Source organism: Ciconia boyciana, chromosome 21, assembly GCF_034638445.1.
Source record: "Ciconia boyciana chromosome 21, ASM3463844v1, whole genome shotgun sequence".
In the NCBI taxonomy this organism is placed as follows: domain Eukaryota; kingdom Metazoa; phylum Chordata; class Aves; order Ciconiiformes; family Ciconiidae; genus Ciconia; species Ciconia boyciana.
This window is the reverse complement of record NC_132954.1, coordinates 3,895,692-3,906,924: the sequence shown is the minus strand read 5'-3', so window position 1 is coordinate 3,906,924 and position 11,233 is coordinate 3,895,692. Positions and strand designations below refer to the sequence as shown.

Sequence of the window (11,233 nt, the reverse complement as noted above, 5' to 3'; positions counted from 1 at the left end):
TGAGCACTGCGCTCGCCCGCGCCCCGCCGCCGCCTTATATAGGCCCCCGGCCGCGCCCCCATTGGCCCGGCCCCGCCGCCAATCGCTGCCCGGCCTCGCCGCCTCTCCGGCGCTCTCATAGGCCGAGGATGAAGGTTGGGGCTGGGCTGGGCGCCAATCAGAGGAGCGGGTAGGGAAAAAGGCGGGGCGAAGGGTAGAGGGGGCGGGATAGGCCGGTGGAGCCCCGCCCCTCCAGCGCGGGAATCCCGGCGGTGATTGGTCGGGACGGGGCGCGGGTTAAAAGGACACCCCATTGATGCCCCATGGACGCCCCATTGATACCCCATGGACACCCCGTTGATGCCCCTGGATGCCCCACTGGTGCCTCATGGACTCCCCATTGATGCCCCATGGATTCCCCGTGCCCTGGCGCCCCATTGATGCTCCATGGATGCCCCATGGATGCCCAATGGATGACCCATGGATGCCCCATGGATGCCCCATTGATGCCCCATGGATGCCCCATGGATGCTCCATGGTCTGACGCCCCATTGATGCCCCAAGGTCTGATGCCCCATTGATACTCAGTGATCTGATGCCCCACTGATCCCCACGGCCTGGTGCCCCATTTATGTCCCATAGCCTGATACCCCACTGTGGTCTGGTGCCCCACAGTCCAATGCCCCCCAGCCCGACACCCCCCACCCAGGGCCCTCTCTCCCTGGCCAGCAGTGGCCCCAGGGACCCATCGCACCCGCTGGCTGCAGGAGCTCTGGCACTCAGGAGACATGGGTTGACACCCAGGGGTGACACCCCAGGATGCTGGAGCCCCCCGCCTCCGGAGCTCCCAACCTCGGGAGTTCAACCCCAGCCCCTAAAACCCATCGCGTGGCCCCGCTGCCAGCCGAGCCACCGCCTCTTCCTCGGGCCAGCCGTGTCCCCAGCCGCCAGCTGCCTGTTTCCTTTCATCCCAACCGTTCCCATCCCTTTAAAGAGCTCATTTCCCTGCAGTGTTTAACCCTGCAGACATTTCCAGGAGGCGCCTCCCTGCCGAGCTGGTGCCCGATGCCCCGCGGTCCCGTGGACGGACGGGCGCGACTCCAGGCTCCACATCTGCAGCCACAGCTCCCATTTCCCCGGCTCCTGCTCGGAGCTGGGATCCATCCTTAAAAGCCGTGAGCCCCACTGGGAAATGAGCCGGCGCTGATTTATTTTGACACCCTCAGAGGGGTTTATTGCAAGAACACCTCTGAAAACCCCCAAACCCCCAGCTTGGGGCATTTTTGTCTTGTAGAGGCCATTGCAGGGCTCTTCCCAAGCTGCAAAGTCCATCTCCGAAGCCGGGGCTTGATGGTGGCAGGTTGTCCTCTCCCATATCCCAGGGGTCTGCTGCTGGAAGCTGGAGCTGGCTGCGGAAAGAGTAACTGCGTGATGGGGGGATTTGGATTTGGGGGGAAATGGGGGTGTTTAGGAGCACCCACAGCTGGGGCTGGAGGGGAGAGGGGGCAAGGGGGTGCCCTGAGCCCTGGTCCCCTCTGAAATCCTCCCCGCCCTGTGATGCACCGACAGCCTGAGGGGTCCCCATGGGGTGCTGGAGTCCCCTCTGCTGGTGTCCCCGCGTGGGGACGCTCCCTGTGCCGTGGCATTTCGCTCTCTGGCTCCCGCCGGCATCATCGTATGGCTCCATCAGGCATCTCCATCAGGATTAAACATTCCTCCCGGTTACGCCCCCGTGAGGCTCCGAACCAGGGCACGGGAGGAGGGGAGCCCTGCCAGAAAACGATTTTCCAAGGAACTTGATACAAAATCAGGCAGCCGCCTCCCGTTGCAAAACCCCTTTGATCCTGTCGGCAAAAGAGCCGGATCAAGAAGAGTTTCCCAAGAGGCTGAGAGGGGCCAAAGGGCTTTAGGGCTCAGGATCCGCCCTGCCAGCCCGTCCCGGGTGTCTGGCCAGGGGGATTCAGGTGCAGGAGGAAGGGCTGGCGAGGGTGCTGAGCACCCCACGGGCAGGGCGGTTTGGGGGATCCCACCAGCCGCGACACCCCAGGGCGGTGGGGCAGGATGCAGCCATGGAGCCGATGGGATGAACGAGGTGCCGCAGATCCTCGGGGGACCAGCCGGCAGCCTGGTGAGCCGGGAGACACACGCCGGCGCTGCCCAGGCCAAGAGGGACAGGCGTGCTGACGGCTCCGGAGAAAACATCGCCGCATTAAAAAGAGCTGACGCGCTCCAGCCGGACTGGCTGAGCTGCTCGTTAACATCCATCACCAAATGATTATCCCAAAGAGCCGCCGGCAGCGAACCCGGGGCCGGGAATGGTACCGAGGCCATTTCCTTCCAGCTCTGCAAGGGCCAACCCAGGCTTTATTCGTTTGTTTTGCTGGCAATTAAGGAATAATCACCATCTCGGGGTGAAACGCGGGCGGATCCTGCCTCAGGGGTGATGGCATGAGGGTTGCAAAGCCCCTTTGGGGGTGTGAGGGTGGGCCAGGGGCTGGGCAGGGGGACGGGGACTCGGGGATGCCGTGACTCCACTCGCCCCATGGATCGGGGTTGGCAGCGTCCCGGTTCTGCCCAGGGGACACCAGTTTCGCCCTGTTGGGAAATCACCCGGGGAGGAGCTGGGACGTACCCTGGCGTGTGCGTGGGGAGGAACAGGGCACCCCACTGCCAGGGGGGATGGAGAGGGGCAGTGGCTGCCGGGAGGGCAGCTGCGGGGGGTGGAGGTGGGGCCCCCCCATCTGAGCAGAACCCCCCAGGGCGTTGGGGACCTTTTGCAGCCCCGAGCGCCTGTTGTGGGCTGCTCAGTGGGAGAGTTGGGGGGAAAGGGCTGGAGGAGCTGGGGGAGCGGGGCGAGGGGTGAAAGCCCAACTTGGAGGTGAAGAGACCTCGGGGATTCCCTGACCCGCGTGGGACTGGCTCTGTCCCACCCGCCATTAAGCAGGGTGGGTGCCAACTCCCTGAGCAAGCAGGAGGGACCAAGCCCTTCTCCCAGAGCCACCAACGTCACCCAGTGTTGCCCCGGGGAGCAGCAACGCTCCTTGTCAGGGCGAGGGCATTCCTCCTGCCCTGCTCCCACGGCAGCCGCCCCGGCATTGTCACCCTGCACACGCCAGCCATGTCCCAGGCTGTCCCTGTGCCCATACTGGCTGTCCCTGCACCCATGGCAGCTGTCCCCGCACCCATGGCAGCTGTCCCCGTGCACGCACCCACTGTCCTGTGTACGCACCGGCCATCTCTGTGCATGCCCGGGCTGCTCCACGCACACACGCCAGCCACCTCCGTGCAGACACGAGCTGTCCCCATGCAGATGCCAGCCGTCCCCGTGCAGACACGAGCTGTCCCTGTGCAGGCGCTAGCTGTCCCGGTGCATTTGCCTGCCATCCCCATGCACACGTGTCACTATCTCCATGCAAATGCCCCCTGCCCCGTGCACATGTGCTGCTGTCCCCACGCACGTGCCCCCATGCCCACGCACATGCCCGCCTCCCCGCTCCCGCTGTGGGTTTAGGTAGTGGAGCCTTTCTCCTTGGCCGTGTCCAAAGCCTCCCTTGGCAAACACCACTCCCGGACACCTCCCAGTCGCTCGCATCCATGTCTGGCCCCGCTCGCTCCCACACCGCCCGTCCCAGAGGTGCCACCGCTGCTCGCTGCCCCCAGACCCTCGCTGCCGGGACACCCGTGTCCCCAGGGCTGTGCCACCTTGCAAGGCCAAATTTGGCGTTGCAGGCAGCATGGCTGCATGGTGAGCACCCACGTTCACTGCCCGGCACGAGGGGTGTCATGGCTCTGCTCTCTGCCCGGGGTCCCCGTATCACCAGCCGGGACCCCCAGACCCTGCCACACTCCCGGCTGCCTCCTGGAATTAATGATAAGTGATGACGCTGGGACGCCCTCGCGCTGGAGAGGGCCACCTCGGAGGCCCTGAGATGAAAGGGAGCGCAGGGTGTTATTACTGCAGGTGACACAGACCTGGGGAATGGCACCCGTCACCTCCCCTGGCTGCTGCAAAATGCTGCCTGGGGAGCCCGGGGGGAACACGGCACCGCCGGGGCATGGGGAGGGGGACACGGCACCGATGTGCCTCTGGAACAGGGCAAGGACCAAGATGCCCCTTCGAAGCTGCCCGGGATGTCACCAGACAGGGAGGTCCCCATCCCCTGATTCCCCCGCAGCATGAACAGTGACCTGCGACATCACGGCCTCTGTGGCTTCCCGGTGACACCGTGTGCTGTTTTGCTTGGCCTGACGTGTGCTTTTAAAGCTGTGGCAAGGGACAACCCATCTTAATGCCACTAATCGGAGCCTGGTAGAGAACGCAGCTGGTTCCTTCACTTTGGGTTTTTGGGCCCCAGGTGATGCCCGGGCATGGCTGCGGGTGGTGACAGCCCCGGCACACCCAGTCCCATCGCCCGCCAGCTGCTTGGCATCACCGCGCCGGCTGCCCCACTAACGTTCCTCTTGGGAAAGCCGGGGAGCCAGCTGGGAGCTCCGCTTTGGGTGGCTGCTGAGCCCGGAGCCGGTGACACCGGGGTGACTTCATGGCCCTTCCCGAGGTGTCTCGGTCCTCGCTGCTCGTGCAGCGGTGCGGGGCTGGGGGCTGTTTGCTCTCCCCCTGCCCCTCGCTGCAAGCCTGGGCTTCGTGCCAGACCACGCAGAGGGAAACTGAGGCACGGGGAAGCCGAGCCATCCTGGCCGGGGCAGATTCCTGCAGCTGCAGAGGCAGCAGCTCTTTAATCCCCACAGACTGGGGTTACGGGAAGGGAGATAAACGCCTTGGCATACGTGTGTGCAGGGACGAGGTCGTCCCGCTCAGGGTGCCTCCGTTCTCCCTGTCCTTGGTGCAGCCACCGCAGCCCCAACGCGCTTTGGGAGGGAGCGGGGGGAGCCAGGGGCTGGGGTGGGTACGGAGCACGGGTGGGCGCAGACGGGGAAAAGGCATCGCCGCTGGGACCGTGGGGCCGGGGGCTCGCACCAGGGCCCATCCAGCCCCTGGCCTTGGCGCTGCGTGTGCTTCGGCAGTTGCTCAGCGGTGACAGCCCAACCCTGGAGGGGTTATTAGTCCTCCCTCATTAAAAAAGTTACTCACCCCTTAAGACAGAAACAAGAATATCCTGGAAATGCCTCGGTTTGGTGAGTTCTTGCATTAAAGGTATGACCAAAATCAAGAGGGTGGCCACACGTGACGCTCCCTGGCACGTGGGGCGGGTGAGATGCTCGGGCACCCTCCGTGCCCGGGATGAGTGGCCATCACCCGGCTTCTGGGCTGCAGCCAGCTCCTCTCAGCACTCCCACCCTTTGGGCTGGGATGGCAAAACTGCTGCTCTCCAGCGAGGACGCAGCCACGGCTTGGCTTTCCCCATTCCTGCCAAACCCTCCTGCTTCGGGGTCCCCCCACTGGCACGGCTGCCCCAGGGACGAGCCACCCCGGACCTCGCACAGGGTGCAAGGGTGGCACCCACCGAACCGGCACCGCCATGGGCCCTGTGGCATCACCTGCCCCATGGGCTCCATGGCATCGCCTGCCCCACATCCCCGGCTGCCTCGTCCTACCCAGGGACGCCTCGGCAAGGGGGAGACCCCGGGGGTGCGGCGGCCGGGCCAAGTCCCAGCCCAGGGCTACGGGGGACCCTGGGCTTCAGGTATTTTAAGCACATGAGCAACGCCAGCCATTACGCGCTTGCTGGATGGCGAGGGGGTGAGTCACGGCCTCGTTGAATCAGAGCTTTAATTTGCAGCGATGAAACACGCTCCCATTGCAATTGCCCAAAAGTGAGGAGCTCCAGCCACCCCGGGGCACCCGCGGCCCTGGGGCGGGTTCTTGGAGGGGGGGAGAAGGTGCAAGCGCTGCCGGGGCTGGGAAGGTCTTTCCGGGGGGATTTTAAGGTCGGGGTGCAGCCCCTCACCCAGGCACTGCCTTGAGCCTCTTCTCTCTCTCCAGCTGCGGGATGCTGGTGGGAAACGGCTCCTCTCCAAGGGCTCGGCTTCAGCCCCGGCTCCTGGGGAAACCCAGGGCAAAAATCACAGGGCTCAAACGTCCCCGAGCCCCCTCCCCTGGGGATGGAGCAATCAGCCCCCCAAAACCCCATTGCAGTGCAGGCAGGGACCTGGGACGCCTGCCCCTTCCTCCCCGGGGACAACACACTGGGCTCGGGGTGGGCAGAGCTGCCCGGGACGCCCGGCCGGCACCTCGGGGCTGCGATGGGGCGATTTGGGCTCCTGCAAAAGGACCTGCCTTTTGCCTGCAAAGTGAGAAAACCAGCCCTTCCCCTCCCGACGCACCCTCACGCTGGCACAGCCCCGGGGAGGGATGCGGGAGTCCGGGCTCTGCGGAGCCTCTGTCTTCGCCAAAGTTGGGAACGGCTTAAAAAGTTCCCCCCGGCCAGGGCTCCCCATCTCCCCAAGCCACAGTGGGAAGGCAAGGGACAAACCCTCCACCCTGACAGCGATGGGGACGAGGTCTCACAGCCACCTCATTCATCTGGGACAGCCGGGACTCTGCAGCAGGGGTAGGAGCCCGAACAGTCGGAAAAAAACCCACTAAAAATTAACATTAATTTATTAGAATATTCATGATAAAAACCAAGATTTTCTTTACATGTGTTTTTTTTTCCTTTTTACACAAGAGAATTTTCATTGCTTTTTTCCTCCTGGAGACAGAGCAGGGCAGGCAGGCAGGCGCAGGCAGCGACGTGGGCTCTCGCCCCGGCGTGACAAAGCTGCGCGGACGCCGGTCCCCGGGGTCCCGGTTGGGACGTGGAGCGGGTGGGCACGCGGGACGGGCGCGCACCAAGGCAGCGGGGCAGAGAGGACGCGTGGCAAGGCACGGCGCAGGGAGGGGGAAGCAGCCCGGGCTCCCCAGGGAGGGGGTGACGAGCACCCCGCGGCACGGGGGAGGCAGCACCCATGGCGAAGGGTGGCATGTGGTGGGAGCTGGGTGGCACGTAGGGGACGAAGTGACACGCTCGAGCACGATGCAGGACACCTTGAGCCTGGGGAGGGCTGCAAGTCACCTAAACACCCAGCGCTCCCTCCCAGCCGAGCCTTGGGGAAAGACAGGTCCCTCCAAACCCAGGAGCCCCGACAGCCCCAGCCGTCTCCCTCCCGCCAACCTCCCGGCCCCAGCGCGTCCCCACGCTGGGCGAGCCGGCCCCCGGCTCTTCCCCAGCTCCTCTCAGTTGCAGGGAGAGAAAAATAATCCCTCCCATGTAGCAAATGCAACCCCCTGCATGCCCCATCCCTGTGCCCCGGGAGCCTGGATGCCGTCTTTGGTTAAGGAGCAGCCGGTGCTGCTGCCGCGCTGCCGGGCAGGCACGGGGCGAGGGGCCGAGGCTGGCAGAGTCCCCGCGGGGACAGGTGACAGGTAGCGGTTCCAGGAGGGATACAGAGGCCCGGGCTTGCGGGGCCGCTCAAAGCGAGGGGGGACCCGGCTCCCCCCTTGCATGGCTATAGGATATTTATTTAACAAGACCTGGCATGAAATGCAGGGCTGGAGGAGAGGTTCCTGGGCGGCAGCCGGCCCCGTGGGGGAAGCGGCCGAGGCAGGGAGCAGCGGCACAAGCCTGAGGTCCCCGGGAGGGTGCTTGGTGGGGTGCTGGGTGCGCCAGCCCCGGCGCAGAGCCTGAGTCCCATCTTCCCATCTCTCCGCTCCGGAGAAAGGCGAGGGGGCAGGTCAAACGCAAGCCAGGGACAGGCGAAGCGGTGCCGTGGGGCAGCCTCCGCAGACACCCCCAGCTCCCCGGCCAGAGCCCACCCTGCGCCGGCCACAGCCACTCCGAGGAGCCGCTCGCAGGTCCTGAGAGTTGGGCAGCCTCCGGGAAAGCCCTGCCGGGGCTGCGAGGCATCTGCAAAGCCCAGTGCCGGGCGGTAAATCGTCCGTCACCCCCAGGCCACGGCGGCCGAGGAGCCCGGTGTGTCCCAGGGGCTCCTTCCCCGCTCCTCGGGGCCAGCCCAGAGCTTGCTGGGCAGAGCTGTCCTGGCAATCCCAGTCCATCCAGGACGGTCTCCCCTTCCCGAACCCGGTGTGTAGTGATAGAGGAAACCAAAAAGGAGAGCAAAGAAAGAAGAACAAATGAAGAGAGAGAGAAACCGTACGGAGCATCGCGCAAGGCTTCGCACGTCAGCTGCTACTGCCCCTTGGGGATGAAGGGTTCCCCCTCCTCCGGCTCCGGCCGAGGCCCCGGGTCGCTCAGGCATCGCAGCATCCGCTGGTTGCTGGGGCTGTCGCCGGTCCCCGGGGTGAAGACATCGTCGGTACCCGGGGACGAAGGTTCCTTCACCCGCATCACCAGCCCCTCCTCGTCCTCCTCGGGTGAAGGTGGGAGGCCACCGCAGCCCTTGGGCTCCTCGTTCACCAGGTCCACGGACTCCGGGGACTGCGGGGAGGCTGGGTCGATGGTGATGATGGGCAGATTCTCCGAGTCCGCCTTGGGTTCGTAGGCCAGCGGGTCTGGGGAGGCAGAGAGGGGTCAGGCAGGACCCGTCTCACGGTATCACCAACAAACTGGGTCAGGATAGCCTGGGGAAGGGAAGGGGGGTCTCAGGGACCCCCACCTAATGCATCCCAGATGTTTGGGGCTGGGATGCCTGGGCTCACTCTCTCTTCTAATTTCCAAGTCTGCTGTTTCATTCCTTTTTTTGATCTCCACATCCCATCTGGAGCAGCTCCAGCCAGCCCAGCCTTGCTTCCCAGGACCGCGCCGTTTGCACGGGGCGAAGCTGCCCTCTGCCGTTTAACCGCCGGCTCCGCAAGCGCCAGCAGCAGCGTCACACCCCGTCACACCCCGTCACACTGTCCCCAAAGCAGGGAAGGACACATAGGACAGGAGGAACCAAAGATGGCAGAGCACATGTGCGCTGGAGAAGCCGGGAGCCCAGGGGCAGGTCTCAGGGCTGAGCACTCCTGGTCCTCTCCCCTGCAGAAGGCAGGGAGAGGCACGGCCAGAAACGTGGCTGCGTGGATGGAGTGAGCTGATGGGACAGATCGGCCGGCCAGCCAAGCTCACTTCTTGGTGGGAACCGTGCCGGGAAGTGAGCCGGGTGCTTCTGCTCAGGCAGAGCCCACCGTGTGCCCGGGCTGCACGCAGCGGAGCTTGGGCTCGGAGAACAGCAAACCCCTGGGGCTTGGCTGCACCGCACACGGGGGAGCGGGACGGGGGCGATCGGGGCTGGAGAGCTGGCAGAGGAGCTGAGGGGGTGCGGGACAATGCAACGTCCGAGGGTCTCGGCACCAAAGTGCCGGCGATGCCCAGCGAGGTGCCGGCAGCAGTGCTCCCCCGGCAGCTCGGTCCCACCTACCTGAGCCTATCCGAGCCCGGGACATGGTGGGCGAATCGAGCTTGTGAGCCGGCACCGTCAGGTAGTTGTTCATCTGGAATTGGATGGCAGCATGAGGGCCTGTCTCTATGGGAGTGGCCGGGGTAAACGGGGAAGGGGAGGCAGGGAATTGACCCCAGGCCACGGGGATGAGCGAGAAGCAGCAGCGGGATGCAGAGGACACGTGCACGCATCCTCCCAGCTGTGCTGCAAAGGCTTGCTCGGAGCCTGGGGCGATCAGAGGTCTCCCAAGGCTTGGGGTCACCCATGGTCATCTGAACCTCAGCCCCCTCCCCATGCAGGACCCCGATGTCCTTCCCAGGCTGGGAAGCCCCCTCAGCCCCCCACCCTCCCCAGCCCACGGCAGCATCCCCGCTCCAGCATCCCCTTGACACCTTCTGTTCCAGCTGCCGGGCCTTCTGCCTGCGCAGGAGCATCTGGTTCCAGGCTTCCTCGTAGGGGTCGGCCACAAGCGTGTGCCGGTTGTAGGATCGCAACTGGGAAAAGGCCCCAAGAAAAGGAGACGCGTTAAAAAAAAACCACACAGAAAGGCAAAGGAAAGTCACTGCACCGTTTCCCTTGGAGATGGATGAAACAGCCACCAGTGGGCAGACCATGTCCAGGCAAGCTGGTGGCTTGTCCCTTGTGTGCTACCATGGGATGCCTGATCTTGGCCCAGCAAGGGTTTAAATGCTGGGCTCAGCCACCGACCGAGCCAGCCTCCCCCTCAGCGCTATCCCAGCACCATCCCAGGAGGAAAAGCTTCCTGGGGAGGGAGAGCCAGACCAGGAACACAAGGGGCAGCAGGGCAGGGACACCAGGGGTGAAGGGTCCAGCTGGCCCTGAGGGCTTCTGGTTGGAAGTGGTCCTGGCCACCCCCAGGGAAGCAAAGGGGGCACGCACGGTGCCAGGGGACACCTTACCCTCTGCCTGGTTTTCTGCAGGTTGTTGCGAAGGATTTTCCGGATCTCCTCCTCCTTGTCCTTGGACAGGGCTGGAAGGATGCGCTCCACGGGGAGGGTCTTGGGGTTGATGTTCCTGCGTGGACAGAGAGGATTCAGAGTGACACTGCGATGGCCAGAGCAGGGCCGAACGGCTGCTTGCCCTGCGGCCACTAGCAGGGAGCACTCAGCCTACGCCAGGGGCCCGTCAGAGGCACAGGGCGGCCAGGGCCGGGGAACTCACTGGATGGAGACGGTGGAGACAGCAGAGGGGATCTTGCCTATGCCCCCACTCTCCACCAGCTCGATTGCCTGCTTCATCTCCATCTTGTGATAGAAAGCGATGAGCTGGGGCTCCTTGGACCGCTCCCCCGCAATCAGGCACTTCTTCACGTACTTCTTGTTGAAGCGATTCAGCCTTCCCGAGGACGTGGGGAAAGGAGGAGCAGCGATATATCAGACCTCCCGCTGCCCCAGAACCCCCCCCCAGCTGCCCATCCCTGGCCCAGGCCAGCAGAAGATGGTTTAGTTCCCACCAGCGCAGGTCAGGCCAGACCTTCCCCAACTCCCTCCCGAGCCAGGCAGCCTCCGAAACGCCCAGCAGCTGCTTGTACCCACAACGGATGGTCCTGAGCTCCTGCAGGGACCAGCCACCAGCAGCTCCCACACTGCTGTGGGCACGCCGTGGGTGGCGTGGTGAAGGAGTGCAGTCCTGCAGCCCCACTCGCACCCGACCCAGGGCCGTAATTCATTGAGGGGAGTGTGTGTGTAGACATTACAGCCCGGGGAAAAAGCCAGCACAGGGCTGGGAAACCTTCCAGGTGGCGATTCAAACCCTTCCCCATCTCCTCCCCAGGTCCCCTGAGTCACCGAACCTCCACACTCACTTGTCCTTCCAGTGGTGATGCCCATAGTGACCACAGATATCCTCGATCCCCGTCAGAAGGTGATCCAAGAACTGGAAGAGAAGGTTCAAGGCGTAGGCAGCTCGCAGGGCT

The 11,233-nt window shown here is 64.4% G+C and overlaps 1 protein-coding gene across 1 annotated transcript in view; it reads right to left on the bottom strand.

Moving 5' to 3' along the window:
- Window positions 1-6,520: 6,520 nt before the first annotated feature.
- SLC9A1 (solute carrier family 9 member A1) overlaps window positions 6,521-11,233 on the bottom strand; it is a 31,595-nt gene continuing 26,882 nt past the window's right edge. Inside the window, exons 7-12 of the mRNA XM_072885140.1 lie at window positions 11,123-11,193; window positions 10,480-10,653; window positions 10,218-10,332; window positions 9,690-9,791; window positions 9,277-9,349; window positions 6,521-8,428 (exon numbers count right to left, since the gene is read on the bottom strand). Coding sequence (XP_072741241.1) covers window positions 8,106-8,428; window positions 9,277-9,349; window positions 9,690-9,791; window positions 10,218-10,332; window positions 10,480-10,653; window positions 11,123-11,193 — 858 coding nt within the window. The 3' untranslated portion in view covers window positions 6,521-8,105. The remainder of the gene's footprint in view (window positions 8,429-9,276; window positions 9,350-9,689; window positions 9,792-10,217; window positions 10,333-10,479; window positions 10,654-11,122; window positions 11,194-11,233) is intronic.